Source organism: Cebus imitator, unplaced genomic scaffold (genome assembly GCF_001604975.1).
Source record: "Cebus imitator isolate Cc_AM_T3 unplaced genomic scaffold, Cebus_imitator-1.0 Scaffold129, whole genome shotgun sequence".
NCBI lineage: Eukaryota > Metazoa > Chordata > Mammalia > Primates > Cebidae > Cebus > Cebus imitator.
Genome location: NW_016107444.1, coordinates 522722 through 544380, shown reverse-complemented (window position 1 = coordinate 544380; position 21659 = coordinate 522722). Strand labels below are relative to the sequence as shown.

Below are 21659 nucleotides of genomic sequence, written 5' to 3'. Positions count from 1 at the left end.
GAGACGGGGTTTCACCATGTTGACCAGGATGGTCTCGATCTCTTGACCTCGTGATCCACCCACCTCGGCCTCCCAAAGTGCTGGGATTACAGGCGTGAGCCACCGCGCCCGGCCTGTCCTATATTTTTAGTTTTAAAATTTTAACCACATTGCACATGGATTTTAAAAAACAATTTATTTTCATTATTTATTTATTTATTTCTTTGAGACAGTTTTGCTTTTGTTGCCCAGGCTGGAGTGTAGTGGTGCGATCTTGGTGATCTCAGCTCACCACAACCTCCACCTCCTGGGTTCAAGTGATTCTCCTGCCTCAGTCTCCCGAGAAGCTGGGATTACAGGCATGTACCACCACGCCTGGCTAATTTTGTGTTTTTAGTACAGACAGGGTTTCTCCATGTTGTTGAGGCTGGTCTCAAACTTCTGACCTCAGGTGATCCCCCTGCCTTGGCCTCCCAAAGTGCTGGGATTACAGGCGTGAGCCACCATTCCCAGTCAACAATTTTATTTATTTATTCATTCATTTATACATACATATACATGGAGTCTCACTTTGTCACCCAGGCTGGAGTTCAGTGATGTGATCTCAGCACACTGCAAACTCTGCCTCCTGGGTTCAAGCTATTCTCCTGCCTCAGCCTCCTGAGTAGCTGGTTTACGGGCATACACTACCATGCCAACATGGGGTTTTGCCATGTTGGCCAGGTTGGTCTTGAACTCCTGACCTCAAGTGATCCGCCTACCTTGGGCTCCCAGAGTGCTGGGATTATAGGTGTGAGCCACCCCACCCAGCTGATTTTAAAAAAAGGTTTGAAACAGCCCAAATTTGCATACAAGTTGGAAGTACAGTACAAATAATTTTTCTCCTGAACCATTTGATGGTTATATTGCCAACCTAATGCCCTGTCACCTTAAATTCTTGGTGTGCATTTCCTATAAACAAGGACTTTTTCCCACCTAGTTACAATACAATCATCAAAATAAGGAAATTAACATTGATACGAAACCTCCATCTAGTCCTCAAACCCCATTAAAGTTTTGCCACTTGTCCTAAGAATGTCTTTGCAGTAAGATGATCCAGTTCAGAATTGTGAGTTGCATTGGTTATCAAGTCTCTTTGGTCTCCTTTAGACTTTCCTCAATAAACATTCTTTGGCATTCATGACCTTGATACTTTTGAAGATTACAGGCTGGTTATTGTTTAGATTGTCTCTCAATTAGGGTTTGTATGACATTTTCTCATGATTAGATTTAGGCTGTATATCTTCAGGAATGTAACAGAAATGATGCTTTGTTCTTTTCATTGCATGATTTTGATTTATCCCATTATGGATAATATTCACTTTGAACTCTTGGTTAAGGTGATGTCTTCCAGGCTTCTCCGTCATAAAATTACTCCTAGTTGTAATTAATAAGTATTTTGTGGGAAGATATTTTGAAACTATGTAAATATCTTACATCAAAGTTTAATTTTATTGATTTATATCTTTATGGACTCATGGTTTTCTACTCAGTGCGTTACAATTCATTACTATCATTGTTTCTTGGCCAGTGGATGACTTTTGTATCCTTTTGTTATGTTCCCATCATTCTTTGGGTGTTTCCTTGTTTTCCGGTGCAAGATATTATGGGCTCATCGTGTATTTCTCTTGCTACATCCCTGGAATCAGCCATTTCTCCAAGGTACTCTGTTTCTTTTAGTGGAAAATGGTATTTAGAAGGCAACTGGGGCTGGGTGCTGTGGCTCATGCCTATAATCCCAGCACTTTGGGATGCCAAGGTGGGAAGAACACTTGAACCCTGGAGTTTGAGGTCAGCCTTGGCAACACAGTGAGACTCTGATCTCTACAAAAAAATAAAAATACTAGCTGGATGTGGTGGCACATGCCTGTGGTCCAAGCTACCTGGGAGGCTGAGGTGGGAAGATTGCTTGAGCCTGGGAGGTTGAAGCTGCAGTGAACTATGATTGTGCCACTGCACTGCAGCCTGGGCAACAGAGGAAGACCCTGTCTTAAAAAAAACAAAAAACAAGAAGGTAGTAGAGTGCTAGGTGTGCTCATTGCCATTGTTACTGCTCCCTGGCTCTTCCTTAGAGCTAGGAAATATGTATGCATATGCACGTACATTTATGTGTGTGTGTATCAATCAGTCTGTCTATTTATCTGATATAATTCTAATCAGAAACCATGAGTTCACATTCTTCCTGCCAGTTCAGTCCAACACCACAGATTTTCTCCCTTTCCATATTTTAACTACTTTCTCTAACAGTGTGAAACCTGGGTCCCATTATCCTCATTATATGCACTTCTTTGATCAGTCCCTCTGTATGTAGCTAATTTCCCATTACTGCCACTGCCCTTTACCCCTCATGAGTGCCTCTTTTGCCCTGTCTGTGACACCCCACATCGGACTGCCACCCGACATGGATGCTCTCCACCCTCCCCTTGCTCTGATATGCTGCACCACACCTTTCCACCTCTGCATGGATGCCTTCCTCACCCTGCCTGGGCTCTGACAGTGTTCCCCAGACCTCTCTGGCTTATCCTACTCCACCTGTTACAGATATCTGCCTTCTGCTGCTGCACTTAATGGCTTTAGGATTGAGTTTTTCAGAAAGGGAAGAGGAAGAGCTACCCTTTGTTTCTTGACTTGAACTGAACTTCGTTGTTAGAAGTAAGGGAAGTATGGAACTCAGTAACTGCTGGTATGTGGAGGCCCGACCTCCTAATGTCTACTCTCAAGACTTCCTACAAGAGAAGTTGTTTTTTTGTTTTGTTTTTGAGTTGTGGTCTTGCTCTGTCACCCAGACTGGAGTGTAGTGGTGGCATCACAGCTCACTGCAGCCTTAACCTCCTGGCTCAAGAATCCTCCTACTTCAGCCTACCAAGTAACTGGGACTATAGGCATGCACCACCCTGCCCGGCTAATTTTTAATTAATTAATTAATTTTTTTGAGATGGAGTCTCACTCTGTCACCAGGCTGGAGTGCAGTGGCGTGAACTCAGCTCACTGCAGCCTCCACCTCCCAGGTTTCAGTGATTCTCCTGCCTCAGCCTCCCGAGTAGTTGGGACTATAGGTATGTGCCACCATGCCCAGTTAATTTTTGTATTTTTAGTAGAGACGGAGTTTTACCATGTTGGCCAGGATAATCTCCATCTCTTGACCTTGTGATCCGCTCGCCTCAGCCCCCCAATTTATTTTTTGTAGAAATGAGGTCTCACTATGTTGCCCAGGCTGGTTTCAAACTCCTGGACTCAAGCCATAATTCTGCCTCACCCTCCCACAGTGCTGGGATTACAGCCCTCAGTCACTGTGCTTGGCCAAGAGAAGCTTTTGTTGTAGAGGGAACCAGGTGATAAAGCAAGGCCTGCAGGGAAGAGGACCGCTGGCCATCAGAATAGGGTATATGTAGTATGCTCTATCGGAGGTCTAGAGCATTTTAGGGATGCAGAAGACATCAGTATTATTCTCTGAGGCTACCTTATGCATTAATTGGATTTGTAGGCCCAGAATCTGGGGATAAAGGCTTGGCAGGTGGGCATAGCCCAATAGGATAGTAATAACAATAGGCTAATACTTATTAAGTCCTTGTATGGCAGACACTGTTCTTAGTGCTTTACATGTGTTGTCTCATTTTATTCTCACTTATGGAGTAGTTGCTGCTGTTATTGTCATTTTACACATGAGGAATTGAAGAACAGAGCTTGCCCAAGGTGCCATGGCTAGTAAGTGGTAAAGCCAGGAATCAAACCTGGAAGCCCTCCTTACTCACGATGCTTAATTGCTTATAGTATTTGGTATACAGGATCTGACTGACTGTATATACTATGCATATTCTATGAACATTATAGAACATTAGGATTTTCAGAAGTCTTTACGGTTTTTTATGTGGTTAGAGAAGAGTCTAAGTCCTTGAGGGACTTCGGCTCCAAACTAGAATGGGTAATTTGAGCAGACTGATGTCTCCCATCTCATCAAGGCTTCCAGTACTGTTCAGGAATAGGTGATGTGAACATTCTGGCCTTCAAAGGGATATTGGCCCTTTTGCCTTTCCAGGAGATTCCATAGTGAAACTCAAGCTAGCGTTTGTCTACTTGGGCTGAGTTTTGGCTGTATTTTTGGTGAGGCTATAAAGCAATAGTGAAAACAAGTGCTGTGCTTGTGCAGGATCCATGAAGAACTTAAAATATATTTTGATCTTAGCTCCACTGAATCCCCCTGAAATCTCATTATAGAGATGGGGAAATTGAGGACCCACACTAGCATATATCCTAGTAAATATACAGGCAAGTTACTGTAGCTCATTCAGTGAGTCAGGAGAGAGATGGGAAGACAAGCCATACTTGGCATTATGTGCTTCTGCTCAGGTAGCAGTGACCTCATTGCCCTTGAGTGTACACTAGACTTCACAGGGTGCTAGCTCCTCTACCCTATGTGGAGAGAGCCGGGTGCCCACTTGCAGCCATTCAGAGGGAAGCCTTTGGCTCTGTTGGAATGGTGCATCAGAAAGTACAAACCGTGGCCATTACTATATTGTATGGTGAAATTTCTTATTTGAGGATTAAAGTTGAGAAGAATTTGAATATTGGGTATTAAAGAGAGAAAGACAACATTTCTGCTTTGTTCCTTTTTTTATTTTTAGGGAAGTTTGAGTTATTTGTGAGTAAAACTTAGGCTTTGATTTTTATATTTAGTTAGGCATCTGAGGAGCAGGCATTCTGCAAATTTAAAGGGAAAATTTAAAGGAAAAGTGATTTGATTTTTTTTTTTTTTTTTTGCACATGTTCCCTCAGAAAACTTTACTAGACTTTTAGCCATGCTCCTATTACTGCCACATCTGGGTTTTCTTTTTCTTCCCTATTTAAAAAGTCTGCAGTCATTCAGGGCCTGTAGCAGGGACCTAGTCTAAGGCAGCAAGAGAGAAGGCCTAAGGCTGTTGCCAGCTGTGCTCTCCAGGCATTGTTCATTCCCCCAGGGTGCCACTTACTAGTTTGGGGGTTGGGGAAGCACCAGAATGTCGGGAGCAAACTCCCCTGTGATTCGCTTTGTTTGCCTTTGCCTTGGGAGAGGGGAGGAGGGTATGTAGAGATGTCAAGATACAGACTGGAAAGCCAGGGGCAAATGGCTCCTAGTCCAGCTGAGAAGAGAGCCTTGGACATTTTCTGCTGTTTGTCTGAGTCTGCTTAGCTTCCAGGACTGATTGTACAACAGGGTCACCTCACGTTACTTTGGGACCCATAGCTTCAATGTTAACTGCTGCCACCTGAGAAGTGACTGCACAATTTTTCTCTTTTGAACTTTAGAGCTCCATTTAAAGATGAAGGCCAGTGTTGCATGTTGTTTTGAGAATGATCTGGGAGACTCTGAGCTGTAATAATGCTGCAGGTGCTGCTATTAGGGTCTTGAACTTTAGTAAGAAGTACTGTGATTCAGAAAAGGGGCCCAGAAACACTGGGGAGTGGCTCATGTTGTGTGGATATTCCTGAAGACTAGATGGAGCAGGGCCACAGTGGGAGGGAGTAACCCAGGCTCTCTGTTCTTTTTTTTTTTTTTTTTCTTCATTTTTTTTTTTTTTTTTTTTTTTTTTTTAACTCTCCTCCCCTAAGTTTTAGATGCTTCTGGATGTTCAATGCTAGCACCTTTACAGACTGGAGCAGCTCGATTTTCTTCGTATTTACTTTCAAGAGCAAGAAAAGTGCTGGGCTCGCACTTATTTTCTCCCTGTGGTGTTCCGGAGTTCTGCTCCATATCCACCAGAAAGCTGGCGGCCCACGGCTTTGGCGCATCCATGGCGGCAATGGTGTCCTTCCCTCCCCAGAGGTATCACTACTTTTTAGTGCTGGATTTTGAGGCCACGTGCGACAAGCCACAGATTCATCCTCAGGTAACTGTTGCATCCTTGCTTTAGAAAAGGTGGGGTGGGCAAGGAGGGAGGGAGGATAGTTTTGCTTCCTGGGACCCAAAGGAGCTTTTTCATGTCTTCCTGTTTTTTAGCTACTCATTTAGAGTTCCTGTCTAGGAAGCAGGACTTGGTTCAAGTATGCTAGTGTAAGGTAGACCTGAGAAGTCTCTGGGGAGAACTGGGTACATTGTTTCTCTTTGGTATCAGCTTTTGGGAATCAAAATATTTCCTTCTTTCCTATCTTTCCTTTCTCTGTTCTCTTCTTTCCTGTATTCTCCTGCTATTGCCACTTGTTCCTTTAAGGAGTACTGTGGCAGCCAGCCTCCAAGATGACCTCAGTGATCCTTATCTCCTGGCATTCACACCCTTAGTAGTTCCCCTCCCTCACTGAATCAAAGATATCCCTGTGTAACTAATAGAAGAGGTACATGTGTGTAGGAACTGAGGCTCTTAGCCAAAATCCAGTGCCCAACTTGCCAGTCATGAGAATGAGCTGTCTTAGAAGTGAATCTATAGAAGTGAATCTACTAGCACCAGTCAGGCCATCAGATGACTGCAGCCCTAGTGGACATGTGACCTCAACCTTAGGAGAGACTTTCGGACAGACTAGCGAGCTGAGCCACTCTCAAATTTGTGACTCACAGGAACTGTGAGGGATAACAAATGATTATTGATGTTTTAAGCCACAAGTTTTGGAATGATTTGTTATACAGCATTAGATAACCTGACCAAGTACCATTGTTGGTCTGTTGGAAAGGACAATTTCTTTGCTTGCTTTTTTTCATTAGTCACCAGCTGTATTCAAAGACCTTTTACCTTCTAAGGTAATGCTACTAGGAAGCTTGGATTAGCTGCAGGTAATATTGAAATATGTGGTGATTGCTTTGAGGGAATAATGTGGTGGGGGGGGGAGTGCCGATGTGGCAGTTCATTGTAGTGTTGATACGTTGAATATGCCTGGCTCTAGGATTGTAACTTTTCCCTACAGGGTTAAGTTATAGAGTGTGTGATTTTTGGGATACATACGCATGTTGCTCTGGGAACAGCTTTCAATAGTAAGGAGGAGGGAAAGAAGGGGACCTCAGCATTGGGCACTTGGGAGGTAGGGAGGAGTGTGGTCCATTCAAAGATAAACAGGTTCATTTGTTGTGGTTGGTTTTTCTGTCTTTAGAAGGGTAGATTATTTTACATAAGCCAGATACCACAGCCTCTTTAGTTTTCCCTTTCTCCTCTCCTCTTTCCCATACTCCCTTAAAACACTGATTTGCCTTTGGGGCATTGGAATGAAGCCTACTGAGGGCTGGGAACACAGGAGCTGGATAAAGAGAATATCCTAAAGAAAGGTCCCTTGGGTGAAAGGGAATGCAGCTTGGGAGCTGCTCAAGCCACATTTACTTCCTCTGCCTCTTGCTCCTGCCTGTACGGTAGAGTCTTCTTCCCTGCCTCTCCAAACTACTGGGGTTTCTCTGGTGTGGTAGGGGTAGCTGGGTGGTGCGTTGTGGGAATTTTGGTTATGTAGATGGTTAGATTTGGTTATGTAGATTCCCAACCTTCCCAGGTTGGAAATCGGGGATCCGAATCTTAATATGTTATATTTATTTCTACTACTCGGTGGATATAGGTTTCAGTCACTGAGTAAGCCCTAGTGGGACATGAGACTGAAATCTAACACATCTCTGTCACGTATGATTCATCCCTCTTCTGATCACTCATAATTGCTTGGCACCTCCATTATGGCATTTAATGCTTTCCAGCATATGCTTATGTATGTGTATTTTCTTACCTTTTCAGTTAGATTATAAGCTCAGATAATTATGTAGCTCTGTTTCCTTGTCCTGCAGAGGGTCCTGCCAATATTCCTGAAGGTGAAGCCTGAATCATGTCTCAGTTTGGTCTGTCAATGTCACCTTTCATCTCTCTTTCAAGGGCATTATTTTTGCTTTTTTATTTATTTATTTATCACAATGCTGAAGACATCATGCAGTACAGATTTAAACAGCTTGTGTCACCAGCTTCCTTCCCAGACTTAGGCACCAAGACCTTCCAGACCCAGGCTGAGTTAGGGCTTCACATTGTTTACCAGGATCGGGGCCTGATTAAAGATTATCTCCAGAATCAATGAACCCTGATGATGTGATTCCAAGGGCACTTAAGGAATTGGCTGCCCTGGTTCATTATTAGCAAAGCATTAGCTGTTGCTTTAGAGAACTCGGGAAGAAGCATTTGCTGTCTTGCTTATCTTTAAAAGAGGAATACGAATGATCTTGGAAATTATAGACCCGTTAGTTTACTGTGATTCCAGAAAAGATACTTGACCTGATCGTCAGATAATCAATCAGCAAACAGCTAGAAGAGTGTGGGGCACTGAGTAATAACTTACATGGGTTTGTGAAGAAGAGCAAATCCTGTCAGATCAATCTAACTTCTTGCTGTGACATAGTGATGGATTTGAGTGGATCTAGGGCAAGTGATAAATGTAATGCATCTTGACTTCATTAAACCTCTACAATGCTGTGATCAACAGTTGGGAAGGTGAGTTTGGGGCCAGAAATCTGTGTTGAACTACCCATCAGACCATCTTCAGGAAAGAGATGGCAGATTGAGACTTGTTAGTAGCAACTTACAAATCTTTTTTTATCGGAGAGCTTTTTTTAAGGTTTGCAGATAGCAGGATCCTGATGGGATTCAAAGAAAGCTAAGAAGACGGTTTTGTAAAGTTCTCAGTCCTAGATAGAATAGTATCCTTCCATTGAGATCAACATAGGTCAGGTTCTCATTAGAGCCTCTGTGCTGTTTAGGTCTTCTGGTTAACCAGTGAAGTGGAGAAATTGGAAAAGCTCAGGATAAGACCAAAAATCATTAGAGGCGCAAAAATAGAACTTAGAAAGGAAACTGAATATAGTTTTGGTGATGATTTCTTGTCCAGACTAAATAATTTCATCATGTGAAGAGTAGGTATTCCAAGAAATATGATAACAACTTGCTCTTGATTTTAATAAGGACAAAAAAGAAAGAATTTTAAATGGAAGCAGGAAAGGTTGAGATTTGGGATGAGAATGAACTGCCAGAAGAGACAGCAAAAGGACCGGAATAAGGTATATACCTTAGGTCAGCCTTCCTTGGTGCTCTCTCAGAACGGCTTGATGGCTTTCCATTTGACAGAGATTCTTTGATTCTTTATGAGTATGATCTGCATGCCTCCTGGGAGTAGGGCTGGAGACCGGGTCTTGTTATGTTGCCCAGGCTGCAGTGCAGTGGCATGATAACGGCTCACTGCAGCCTCAACCTCGAGCCTCAACCTCCTGGGCTCAAATGACCCTCCTGTCTTAGCCTACCAAGTAGTTTGGACTATCGGTATGCTCCATCATGCCTGGCTAATTTTCTGTTTTTTTTTTTGTAATGTTGGGGTCTTGCTATGTTGCCCAGGCTAGTTTCAAACTCCTGGGTTCAAGTGATACTTCTGCCTTGGCTCCCACCACAGTACTTTGATTACAGATGTGAGCCACCACAACCAGCAGGAACTTTTAATACTCAAGACCCTGCATGGTACACTTTTTTTTATGAGAGTGTGTCATACCTACCGCTTGAGTGTATAAGAGGCAGAAACAGTTTTGGGCCATGACCTATTTGGAGGCTTAATGTGGGGCTCTTTTATCTGTCTTTGATTTTCAGAAGTCCCTGAGTGAGCTGAGTCAGCTTACTGGTACTATCCTAAAGGAATGCCATCATGAAAAACTAACAGGTGTAAGCTCTTTTGTACTTGGGTGAGTAACAGTATTGGTTATAAACATGGTAAAACATGGTATTTTCCATTTGTCATCAGTTTTGCTGTTTATTTTTGTACTTTATTCAGCTAGGTGAAACTGGAGTGGTTGGCTTGCCAGTAATAGGCTTTGGTGTTCTGGTTTTTGCACTCATTTGTATTACATGTTTTGATTCAGATTAGCATGATAGGTATTCGTTGAGTAGGAGACTGTTTTTCATTTGAAAACATTTTTTCACTTAAGTGTTAATTTAGATGGTTTAAAATGTTTTAGAGGGCCTAAATTTTAGGAATGCAGCTCCTTTCTTGTTTTAGGAATTGTTTCCTAACATAGAAGTAGATTTTTATCTGGTTTAGGAGAATTGTGCCTCCTTTGTCCTCACTAGCAGGAGTTCACATTGCTCATTTTGGTGTGGATGTGCACCGAATGATGGTTGTTGTGACCCTGGGGCCCAGAGAGCAGCCTGAAAGCTTTGGTGGGATCTTTAATTGTGCATCTTTAACCTTGGGGCAAGTTCTCTCACCACCTCAGTGTTCAGAAGAGACCAAAGCAAATGTAAGAGAGGAAAATGAGGTATAGGCCACAGCACGTTGGGAGGAGGAGGTAACGTCAGCTGTCTGGATGGCCAGGGAGGGAGGGGGCGGCCCAGCTCTCCCCATCTAAGGCGCTGCCATCCAGGCCGCTGCCCACATTCCTCCCCTGGTGCTCTGGCTTCTGGATAGTCTTTTTCTCTCTGCTCTGCAGCAACCCTACTGACTGTTTGCCTTCTCATCTATATTCAAGTGCCCATAATTTTGGAGAAAAATGACCTTTGGGGATGAGGTTTCTAGTGTTTGGTCTTTGTCCACGGAGGCATTTTTTTTTTTTTTTTCTTTTTATGGAAACCTTGAACAGAGTCGATCTGCATTTTGAGTTAGAACTATAAGTAAAGGAGTTTCTTGTTTCTAGAGGATTGTCCAGATGCTGGGTTATTTTTGAAGGGTAGGTGGGGAGGGTTAATGGTGACAGAGAAGGGCTGATACAGAAGAAAGGCATTTGGAGGGTTTTAGTGTGACCTAGAGCTGCCACATTGTTACTGTTGTTTTGTGAAAGAGACATTTTGGAAAACTTTAAAGGAAATTGGTTAAGATCCGTATAAAGCAAACTATATTGATTCCTTTTTCCTTCTTCAAGGCTGAAAGGCAGGAATCCTCTTAACCTCAGTGCAGCCTTCCTGCTCTGCCCCACACATTGTTCTTTGCACCACGTTTAGCTTCTTTCCTTCTCTCTGTTCTTGGTTTCTGCCGTGACTAAGTGAACAGAAAAGCAATTCCCTGGAGGAGGAACCCACCCTTCTCTTCCCATTCGCTTGTCCTGGTTGCAGCTCCTCCAAGGGGGAGAGATGAGGCCCAGGCCTTTTCCCTGGAGAGCCTAATCCTTAGATTGTGGTCCCTCTGCCTGTGGCCCCAGTCAGCATGCACTTTTTTCTGTACAGACAGGCGAAGGCGCTGACGCTGTTCTTCTAAACTGGTAAATGAAATGCAAAACCGACTTTAATGTTACATTATGGTTGAGATTAAATGCACCAAAATCAGGAAATTCAAAGTTATGCTTCCCACAGCAACTATAACTCAGCCTCATCTGGCGTGTGTAGTATTTTGTGTTAGTGTGGATGGTGTTATATGTTAAGACATTAAAGTTAACACCATAAGCAGAGCACAAAATGCTTGAGGGGGCTGAGTTATGTTGACTGTGTGAGCCGTAGTATTCTTGCACAGGCTCCCAACTCCTGGAATAATTTTTCCCCTGCCCATCAGAGCAATTATTGCCTTTCTTTTTAGTTATATCTCTACTTTAACACATCTCTTCTTTCAGGGTCACTATAAATGTATTCTTCTATTGATGGCCAGTGATGGTTGTAGGAATGGGGCGGCCCACTAGTCCCCTTTGTCTTTTTTGTCACTGCCTCCATAAATGTGATACTTGCCCCTCCTCCTCCCAAAGCCATCTTCCTCCACAGGCTGCTGTTTCTTGGTGGTCCCTCCTAAGTATAGGTCTCCCCTTGGCTCCCACTATGGCTTCCCACTAGTATTCTCAGAATGGGAACAAGCGTTTGCTGTGTCCTAGTCTTGGCTGTATTGCAACTTCACATGAAAGCCGAAGGGCCTGTCTTTATTTGGAGCAGACATAGCAATGTAGAAGTAAAATATACATCTCGGAGAATGGAGCACTGATGCATGGTGAGGCTGCCTTGTGTGTTTGGCATAGCAGAGGCAGGATCGAAGGGGTTTATTTGCTCTATTCAGACTGCTTCTCCACCTTCCCCAGGGCTTATATCTTTAAGCTGCCATGGTGTGTAATAGGCTGTGGAGTTGCCTGGGGGTGGGGTCAGGAACTTTCCTTGGGGAACACTGGTCACTGGTAACAAAATCACCACATAATCAGAAAACATCCCCTTTAGCCCCTAGCCTCTTATTATCCTGGTGGCCTCCCCGGGGCTGAGACAGCTGTTGGAATGCAGATTTTTTAGGCACTGGGCTAAGGTTGGTGGTGGGGAAGAGCTCTAAAGAATAGGGCCATTGATAAATGGGGAGTGAAATCAGGGACTGTAAAATAACAGTGACACTGAGCTGCCTTTTAAAGTTTTTGTTGGACGTGACAAAACAACTAAGTCGGCAAAGAAATGGGGAAGACCTCATTATAACCACCTTAGAGGCAATGAAAAGGTTTCTTTTTACTCTTTGGATTGTAACTTAAAGCTCTGTGTTAGATGTTGGGGATATGAAGAGAAGTAAGGAATGGTCCCTACCCTCAGGGAGCTCATAGTCAAGGAGGGCATACGTTTGTGTAACAACCATTTGGCCATGTGATAACCACCATGACACGGGTAAGTACTTGTTAACGGGGTGGGGGGGGGCACAAAGGATGGGAATGATCAACCCTGCTCACAGTGTGGGGGAGGGCTGCATATTTTCATGTTATAAGAAATTCAGGAGACCAGAGAGAGCCAAGTGGGCCTGAGGCCATTCAGAAGTATTACAGCAGGAAGAGAAGGGGTTCACAGAGTAAGCCAGAATGAAATGGCCTACATCTGAAAAAACTGACCTTGATTGCAGGGTTGTTTGTGGAAATGTTGAAAATGAGATAGAAGGAGAATAAAGACTTTGAACCTGGCAACTATTTCACTGTTCAGTTAGTTGGATTATCTATATCAGTTTTACCCATTTCTCACATTCGAGCTAGAAGATCTTATTGGAATGCTGTAAGTGGAAGTACAAAGGCTAGAAGAGACTTAAGAGCATTTTACCCAACAAAGTGTGGTCAAAGGGTAAGGGCAAAAGTGGAAATGGTGTGAGCTAAGGCTTTGAGGCATTGCCTGAGAGGCTAATCTGATACCTCAGCATAGCATTTGGTTGGGCTGCTGGGACCCTAAGGAGAGTCAAAGGCTGGAGAATGACATGACGACTCCCCTTCACCTACTTCCTGCTTAAAAAAAATACTGGGAATTTGGATCTGGATCTGCTAGGACCCACCTTCAAACCAGAGAGGTTTAGACCCTTCAAAGAGATAAACATGTGGCTATTATTGAGATTAGTGTGGAAGGAATGACTGATGAAGAGGCAGAAGGGTCTGGGTAATGTGGAGATTGGTGGGAGCAGAAGGGACTGGAGGGCATAAGGGTGGTGACTGAGCTTCCTCTGGGCATCAGCAACAGGTACAGCCACAGAAAGCAAGCCAGCAGGTTGGAAAGCAGGGGCAGTGGGGAAAGTGAAATCCAAAGGAGTGTTTAGGTTAAGTCCATAGGCTTCACTTCTCCCTCCTCTATCCTGCCTTGCTTTTCCTCTCCCCTCTTGGTTACATTTCTTTTGTAGACTGATTTCCATTGTTTGTCATGAGGAAATGGATATCAGGAGACCTTTTCTCCATCTCTGTGTCTTATTGGGAGAAAAGGATCTTGCATCATTTTGATTAAGATGCCATTGGGATGATTATTTTTTATCCTCTTACCCTGGGTGTTCACACTACTTAAAAAAAACCCACAGCCTTACATTTATGTGATGAGTTTTGAGCTCTGGCTGTAAAAATTGAGCTATAGCCTAAAAGCCTGAAATAAGAGTGTACCCACGTTAACACCAGCCCCCCCAAGGCTGGCAGGTCTGCAGCAGAAGGGTGAACAGGCTGGCTCATGCAGAAGGGTGTTTATATGTATTGATGTTACCATGGACAAAACTCTGTTAGGTGTTGGGAGAGTCAGAAAGGAGGTAAATCAGAAAGGAGAAATCTGGAGGGAGAGACAGATATCAGGGCAGATTTTATTTGGATGTAGGGGTGCATTGGGATAGGCTGCTGTTTTGACCCTGTTCCTCTATGTAGTTGGCTAGTAAGGAGATCTGGAAGGTCTGAACAGCAAAACAGATCTGATACACAGGTGGCTCTGCTTCTGTTGAAGTGCTGTGATCAGTTTCTAGTCCTGGAAGGCCATTCCAGCCAAGGGCTGATCTGAGGGTTAGGTGCTGGCAGAGGCACTTACTTGGAGATGCCCATGTTGCTGAAAGTAAGGAGTGTTCATACTCTACGATGGGGGTACACCTGGGGAGCCAGAAAAGGAAATTTGAATGTGCTACTGAGTGGAAAAGAAGAAACAGAAATAGATGTTGTAAGCCAGAGTTCATGGGAATGGAAAGGAAGTTGTTCCAAAAGGTTAAAAATGTGTGTTGGGAGACTGGTACGGATGCAGTACTTGAGAGAGATGCTAGTGGGTTGGACTAGGATGTTGGTTGGTGATGGTGAAAACGGAGAGAAGTTATATGTTGTAACCCTTAGGTGTGCTGGGAAAGAAACAAGCTTGAGGACCATGTTCTTTTGTAGCTCATAACTCTTTTGGGTACTAGTGGGCTACTGAGGAGTCAGTGGTATTAAGAGGTTTGTTAAGGAGTGGCACATGGAATCTGTAGTTGTTGTAAATGGGGTACTCTGAGTGGAAGATCCATTATCAGGGAGAACATAGGCAGAGCTGTTATTGTTGAGTTCTTTAGTGGTAATGTGGGTAGTTACTCCTCTAGGATCTATTTGATGCATTGTTTGGCTATTGGCCTAGGGGTGGTAGGTAGTGATGGTTAGGTAGATAGGATGATAACTGGCTAGAAAGCTTGGAACCTTGGCCTCTAAAAGTGTGATAAAACTGAGAGCCATGATTTGAGATTGCATTGTCTGGAAATGGAGTCCAGGGACTATGTCTGCATTGTTCACACCACTAGCAGCATTTAAAAGGCCAACTGATCAACTGAAAGGGATAGATAGTTACAGATGGGGAGGTAGGGCTGATGAATGGGTTGAAACATGACATTTTGATCAGGTGTACTTTCCCTGGAAAGGTAATATGACCAGAGAAACAATGTCAGGGGCAGATCTGAAAGGAAGTCCATGGTTGATGGTGTTGAATGTGGTGGCTGGTGACGTTGGCAAGGAGTCCCCAAGTTGGTGCCTTAGGATATGGAGGAATTTTGTGATCCTGCTCCAAATTTGAAGCCAGAGTTAGAGAGGCCTTTCTCGGGACCAGAGTCAGTTAGATAGACCAGATAAGCTTCTGGCTTGTGTCTGTAACGAGCAGTCTTCTCACCTGGTCAGAGGAAGGTGTTTTTCTAGAGTGCTGAGATAACAGTGTGCTGAGCAGTCTGGGGGTAGCTGATGCCCTGGTCTTGACAGTATTCCTAAAGGAAGCAGGCACTGCCATGACAAGAAGACTTTTTGCTAGCTCCCTGACAGAGATGTGCCCGTCTACTCTATGAAGTTCTGGGATGTGACAGGCCTGTTTTGCTGCCCCAGCTCTTGGCAGCAAGGTGGATGAAATATCTGGCAGCAAGAGCCAGGGATGGTTAGCAGACTTAGAGGGCTTGACTCGGGTGCTTAAAAGTGAGCCGAGTAAGGGTTTGCTCTGAGAGGGGAGTTGAGTGCCTTGGGCTCTGATTCTCACTTGGTCAGTACCTCAGCAGTAAGGAGTTAGTCACATAGATGTTCAAGACTACACCTTTACTATTTAAATTGTGATCTGAGAACCAGCAGCATCCTCATCACCTGGGAGCTTGTTAGAAATGCAGAATATCAGGCACGCCTACTCCAGAGCCGAAATAGAATCTGTAATCCGACACATTCCTCAGGTCATTGGAAGTCTGAGAAACATTGCTGTAGTCTGGACCAGTGGTTCTTAAACTTCATACTTCAGTGAGCAGCAGAGTCACCTGGAGGAGGGCTGTTAAAACCAAGGTTGCTGGCCCCACTCCTAGAGCTTCTGATTCCGAAAGGCTAGGGTGGAGGCCAGAAATGTGCATTTCTAACAAATTCCCAAGTGATGGGATGCTGCCTGTGAGGGACTGTGGTTTGACAGCAGCTGACCCTCTTAGCTTTCTCATCTGTAAAACGGGGGAGTAATTCCTGCCTGTTTACAGAGATGTGTGATCATATGGGACAGTGTGTGAGAAATGTGTTCACTGCATTGTGGGGGTATATCAGTCTGTGTATTGCTTGCTTACTAGTCAGTGAATTTTTAAAAATCTATTGTCGTGCCAGCACAATTGTTTACCTTCCTGGCTGCTGGCCATCACTTGTGGGCAGAGAACAGGGAATCTATGAACCACCCCATGGGCATGCAGTGTTCTGTGAAGAGAGCAGCAGTCCCTGGGGCTGTGGATGGGGATTACTGAGCAAGCCCTCCTGTAGCCCAGCCAGCTTCCCTGGGCTCCAGGCCAAGTTGTCTGACCAGAATTCTCAGTCTGCTTGAGTGGGCCTGGTCTTGTCTTGATCACCTGTTACCACCATTTCTTCACCCCCAGCTAGTGTATCTTTAGGGCAATATTCAGATTGGTTTGAAAACTGGTCTTTGTCTGACCAAGCCTCTGATTCGTCTTGTGATCCTGAGCAAGACACTTGCTTTTCCTCCACTTTATTGGGTGACTGATGGAATAGGCCTTGGCTGCATGTGCTCAAGTCCCAGAATGTGGACTCTGGACCTCCAGTGTGAGGGGAGCTGAGGTAGAGGCTGTTCTGATGAGAATCAGTAGAGCAGAGTGGTAAAAAGCATAGACTCTAAAATTGGAGTGTCTCGATTTGAATCTTGACTACCTACTGGTAGTATGACCTTGGTCAAGTTACATGCACTCTTTTTGTCTCAGTTGCCTTATTGGCAACCTGGGGTTAATAATAGTACCAGTCTTAAAGGACTGATGGAAGGATAAACTGAATTAACATATTAAGTGATCAAAACAGTGCTTCATATGTGATGGCTATAGGTGTTAGTGCTTATTAGTAGAATTAGTGCTAGTATTATTCTGATCCACAACCTCATCGTAAGCTGTTGGAGAACAGCAGGTGACTGGGAGGCAGGCCCTTCTTCTCTGGAAGCACAGAGAGAACCTTCAGGCCTTCTTATCAACATATTGATAGAGCCAGGGTACTATCCAGAGAGATTTTTTTGGGCTTGGCACCCTTCCACTTCCAGGCCCTTCCTTAGTGATGCCTTCAGGGGACATCTCTAGCACATAACCTGAGATTTGTTTAAATTAATTTCATGACAAATGTATGTATACAGGTAGCTACAAAGAAATCATTTGGTTGTTTGGTGCCCTGAAGGATCATCTTCACAGAGGCCACTAATATCTGAAGTTATTTACAATTGAGTACGTAAAAATGTTTGAACTGTGACTGTTTCTGAGTCATGTGCATATAGAGGTAGACACAAGTGTACATACCTCGGGTGAGGATGTGGCTTCTAAGACTTGGTCTCCTTCATTTATTGGTATTATGTTTTTTTGAAAAAATTCAGATTTCAATAAAAGTAAATTATAATTCACTCTAAGCCTATACCCCCTTTGAATAAAGAATAGCGGTGTCTATTTTCAGCCTGTTTTCTACATTTTAATTGCTTTGGGGTCTATGGAGATGGGTAGAGGGGGACATGTAGGTGAAAAATCAGCCTTTTAAAGCTCCAATTTTTTACCCTTCCTTGTCCTGAAACTTCGAGCATCAGCTCTCATCTGTCAAAGTGTAAATCAGCAATTAAAACCCAAACAGCCAAATGCCAAAGATGACCTGAAGCACAAAGCAACTGACAAACAAGTCCGGACAAATCGACGGGTAATTTATAAGCTTTGCCCTAAAATCTAATTATTTGGCAATTTGAATTTGCAGCCAGCCAGGGCTTGGCAATAAATTTAACCCGCCATAAATTATTTAGGAGCAGACCGTGGTGTAAATCAAAACCACGAGTGTTTGTTTAAGAAATAAGCTCCTTGTGCATAAAATGTCTTTTTTTCTTCCCCCAAGGGAGAAACTGTTAAGCAAACCATACCCCATTGCCCAGTGTAGCCCTCACTTCTCCCATCCAACTTCCCCTCTTCCCTCTGGCCAGGACGCTTCTTGATCCTTGGAGAAAGGGCCCATCTTTGCATGAGACTTTTATCCAAAACTAAATATTTGGGTAAAACCCACATGTTGCCAGGGACTGCATTTTCTACCTTGGGGTATGTGTTGCTTTTAGACTTTATCAAATCTTTTAGTGCGGGGGGACACACTTTTTGGATTTTTCTTCAGAGGGTTGAAGGAATAGATTAGATGTTATGAAGGAAAGCCAGTTCTTCCTAGATTGAGAGAGGAAAGCCATGAAAAACGATCTGCTCATTCCTTTATTTCAGATAGGACGTAGAAATATCAGCTCAGGCAAAGGAGAATCTATGCTTATGAAAAAGGGGTTAGAAAGCTGCACTATTAAACCCTGTGGGCCAGGCGCAGTGGCTCTGGCCTGTAATTCCAGCACTTTGGGAGGCCAAGGCAGATGGATCTCTTGAGGCCAGGAGTTTGAGACCAGCCTGGCCAACATGGCAAAACCCTGTCTTTAGTAAAAACACAAAAATTAGCTGGATGTGGTAATCCCAGCTACTTGGGAGGCCGAGGCTTGAGAATCTCTTGAACCTGGGAGGTGGAGGCTGCAGTGAGCCGAGGTTGTGCCACCATACTCCAGCCTGGGCGATAGAGGGAGACCCTATCTCAAAAAACAATAAAAAGAATTTGTAAACCCTCTGTCCCATATTGCTGAATTCCAACAGTCTAACCTAAGTCCCTTCTGCTTGAATCCTCTTGTTATTGTTGTTCTGTCTTCAAATATATTTTTGTTGCTGCAGACACTTTAGTTGAAGGGAGTTTGAATATCCCAAAAGCAACTTACACATTTATTTCTTGCAATCTACTGATGGTGATGTGAAATTTCGTTTGAAATGCTATGCTGTTGAAGTTTTGTCCTCAGTTTATGAAGGAAATCACTGGGGGTTCCTAGCTGAGCAGTTAGAAAGCAGCTAGGTTTAAAATCTCTGCTCTAGCCCACTTTAAAAGGTAGATGAATATTTGTTTGGTGCTTCTTTTTTATTTCTGTCTTCTCTCCCCTCAAAAACAAAAGATTTGCAGGGACAATACTGAGTGAGGGAGACGGTAGGTACATTGGAACCTTGGATATTTGAAAAATCCAAATTCTAAGGCTTTTGTTCTTAGTTATTAAGTTATGGCCAGTTTTCATCCACCATTGGCAGATAGCCCAGTGCTGTAGGTAGTTTTTTGAATGTAATGTTTCAGTGTTAGTATTGAAAGTCCCATGTTTCAGGAAATCCTTGGTCCTGGTCAACAAGACAGTTGATTACCCTAGGTAGGACTGGGATTTGGTGGTTTGTAGTAGTTGAGGGAGAAAACCACTTAGAGATGAGAGTAGATCTAGTAGAAAGTGCTTCGAACTGTTAAATGTCTTGGTTTGAATCCTGGCTGTACCACTAACCTTCTTTGACATCTTAGACAGATCAATTCTCCTCTCTGATTCTGTGGAGAATCCTGTGTCTTCCGGTACAGCCAGGCCCTTGGCTTGTCTCCTCCACTTAGCAGCCCTTTCGTATGTTTACCCTACAGAAGTTGAGAGAGTGAAGCTTGTGTGCCAGCATAGGAATTAGGTACTGGAGATCACACTGAAGACGCATGGTTCCTGCCTTCCCTGATGCCATCTGTGCTATCTGTGTTACTGCAGCCATGGTGGAGGCTTTCCAGTAGCAAACCTCTAAAACTTTTCTGCCTGGATAGTCCACATTCATTGCTCTTAAAATTTGAGAGCAGCCTCTCTTTCTAGGAGATAGTAGACTTGAGTTCCCTACAGGATAGCCTTTTAATCTAAGAGAACCAGGTTTTTCTTGACCTTTCAGGTTTTGAAAGCTGCTAGTCCTACTCTTTTTAGGTCTCAGTCTTATTTTTCCCTTTTGGAGCCCCAGCTCTGTACCTCACAAGCTGTATAACTGTGAGCAAGTAACTTAACATCTTTGGGCCTTAGTTTGTGAAAAAGGGATGACAATGATTCCCACCTCGTGAGTTAGGAGGATTAAATGAAATCATTCCTATTAGCACAGTATCTGCCACATAGTAAACAATGATAAATGGAAGGAATAAAATGATTGCATTTTCCATGTGTCTTGGAGAACATTGGAGGCCAGCTCCTCTCCACTCTTTGCCCAGACTTGAGCATCTCACAGAGAGGAGCCACCTTTCATTGTATTCATCTCTGTGTCTACAGCCAGTCCCTGCTTGGTGAATAGTAGATGCTTAATAGTATTGATTTATGACCTGATGATGGTGATGGTGATGGTGATGGTAATGATGATGCGACCTATCTTCCAGGATTAAGGGGGGTAAAGTAAGAAAATGTCTGTGAGGCTGGGTGCAGTGGCTCACAATCGTAATCCCAGCACTTTGGGAGGCCAAGGCAGGTAGATCACCTGAGGTCGGGAGTTTGAGACCAGCCTGACCAACATAGAGAAACCCCATCTCTACTAAAAATACAAAGTTAGCCGGGCATGGTGGTGCACGCCTGTAATCCCAGCTACTCAGCAGGCCAAGGCAGGAGAATCGCTTGAACCTGGGAGGCGGAGGTTGCAGTGAACTGAGATCACGCCACACTTCAGCCTGGAGAACAAGAGCAAAACTCCATCTCAAAAAAAAAAAAAGAATATGTGAAACCACACTTTTGTAAATGGAAAAACATAACACTGTGTATGTCCCTCCACTAAGATATTTATCACAGTGTACTGTTCTTTATTTGTTTGCCTATCTTTTTCATTCATGGTCCATGCACTTCTCCAAAGTGGAGACTACATCTTATCTCTAGTCCTTCTCGAGCCCCTGTCTGATATCCTACACAATATCGGGCATACAAAGGCAAAAAATTATAAAGCTATTATTAGGGTAGGGAAAGAGGGCTGGTAAATACAAACTGGCCCTTCCTTCCTTCCTGGTGCTACTTTTACACTAAACTGTTTCTAAAATAAACCTTTTCTTAGGGGAATGATGAAATTGGATGAGAGAAAAGGTGAGGGTCAGGAATAACAGTTTCATTATCTGAGCAACTGGACACAGAGGCTGGCACTTGGGCACATGGTCACAAACCTTTGTGTTGGAATTAATGCCACCAGACTGTAGTGTTGGAGCTCCATTTCTAATCATTATCAGCTAAAAATCATCTAAGTGTTTGTCATGCTCCAGGTGCCCTGGCTATAGAGCTGTGCCAACTTGGTGCAGATTGGGGCACTTCTCCCGTTACTGGGTTGTTTGGGTCAGTATTTTGAGGTTCTGGGATTGCTGGGCAATATGGTAAGGTAAGAAGTACCTAAGTGAGGTCCTTGCTGCTCTGACTTCTCAGAGAGTCTTTTCCCAGAAGCTTCTCTTTTACATCCTTAGTGGCTCAAGTGAATGTGCCGATGTGCAGGCTCGTTGTTAAAACAGCTCCTCATGTTGCGGAGGAACAGCCCCTGCCAAGTCATGTTTTGAGACTGACCCTTGAAAGCACCTCTTCTTGATCTTGGGGAGAAGGCTTGGCTGATGAGCTAGCATTATCAGAGATATGTTTATAATAGGCCCAATCTGATATGTCCTGGGCCTTGGGTCTGGGCCCTCTAGGAATTTCAGGGGCCTACACCCCTCCTCCTTTTTTTTTTTTTTT

At 43.8% G+C, this 21659-nt stretch overlaps 1 protein-coding gene and 1 long non-coding RNA gene across 13 annotated transcripts in view; both read left to right on the top strand.

Moving 5' to 3' along the window:
* Window positions 1-21659, top strand: part of ERI3 (ERI1 exoribonuclease family member 3) — a 135474-nt gene that overhangs the window by 11506 nt on the left and 102309 nt on the right. For 7 of the 12 annotated variants that reach the window (XM_017540759.2, XM_017540757.2, XM_017540754.2 and 4 more), the window contains one exon: window positions 5605-5882. The exons of 3 other annotated variants lie outside the window; for them this stretch is intronic. In XM_017540759.2, the coding sequence (XP_017396248.1) occupies window positions 5628-5882 (255 nt within the window). In that variant the 5' untranslated portion in view covers window positions 5605-5627. The remainder of the gene's footprint in view (window positions 1-5604; window positions 5883-21659) is intronic. 2 more of the 12 variants (XM_017540752.1, XM_017540751.1) reach the window with 1 other exon arrangement.
* Window positions 5895-8977, top strand: LOC119473028. Its single transcript, XR_005202194.1, has 2 exons — window positions 5895-8432; window positions 8901-8977. It is a non-coding gene; the product is annotated as an uncharacterized LOC119473028 (long non-coding RNA).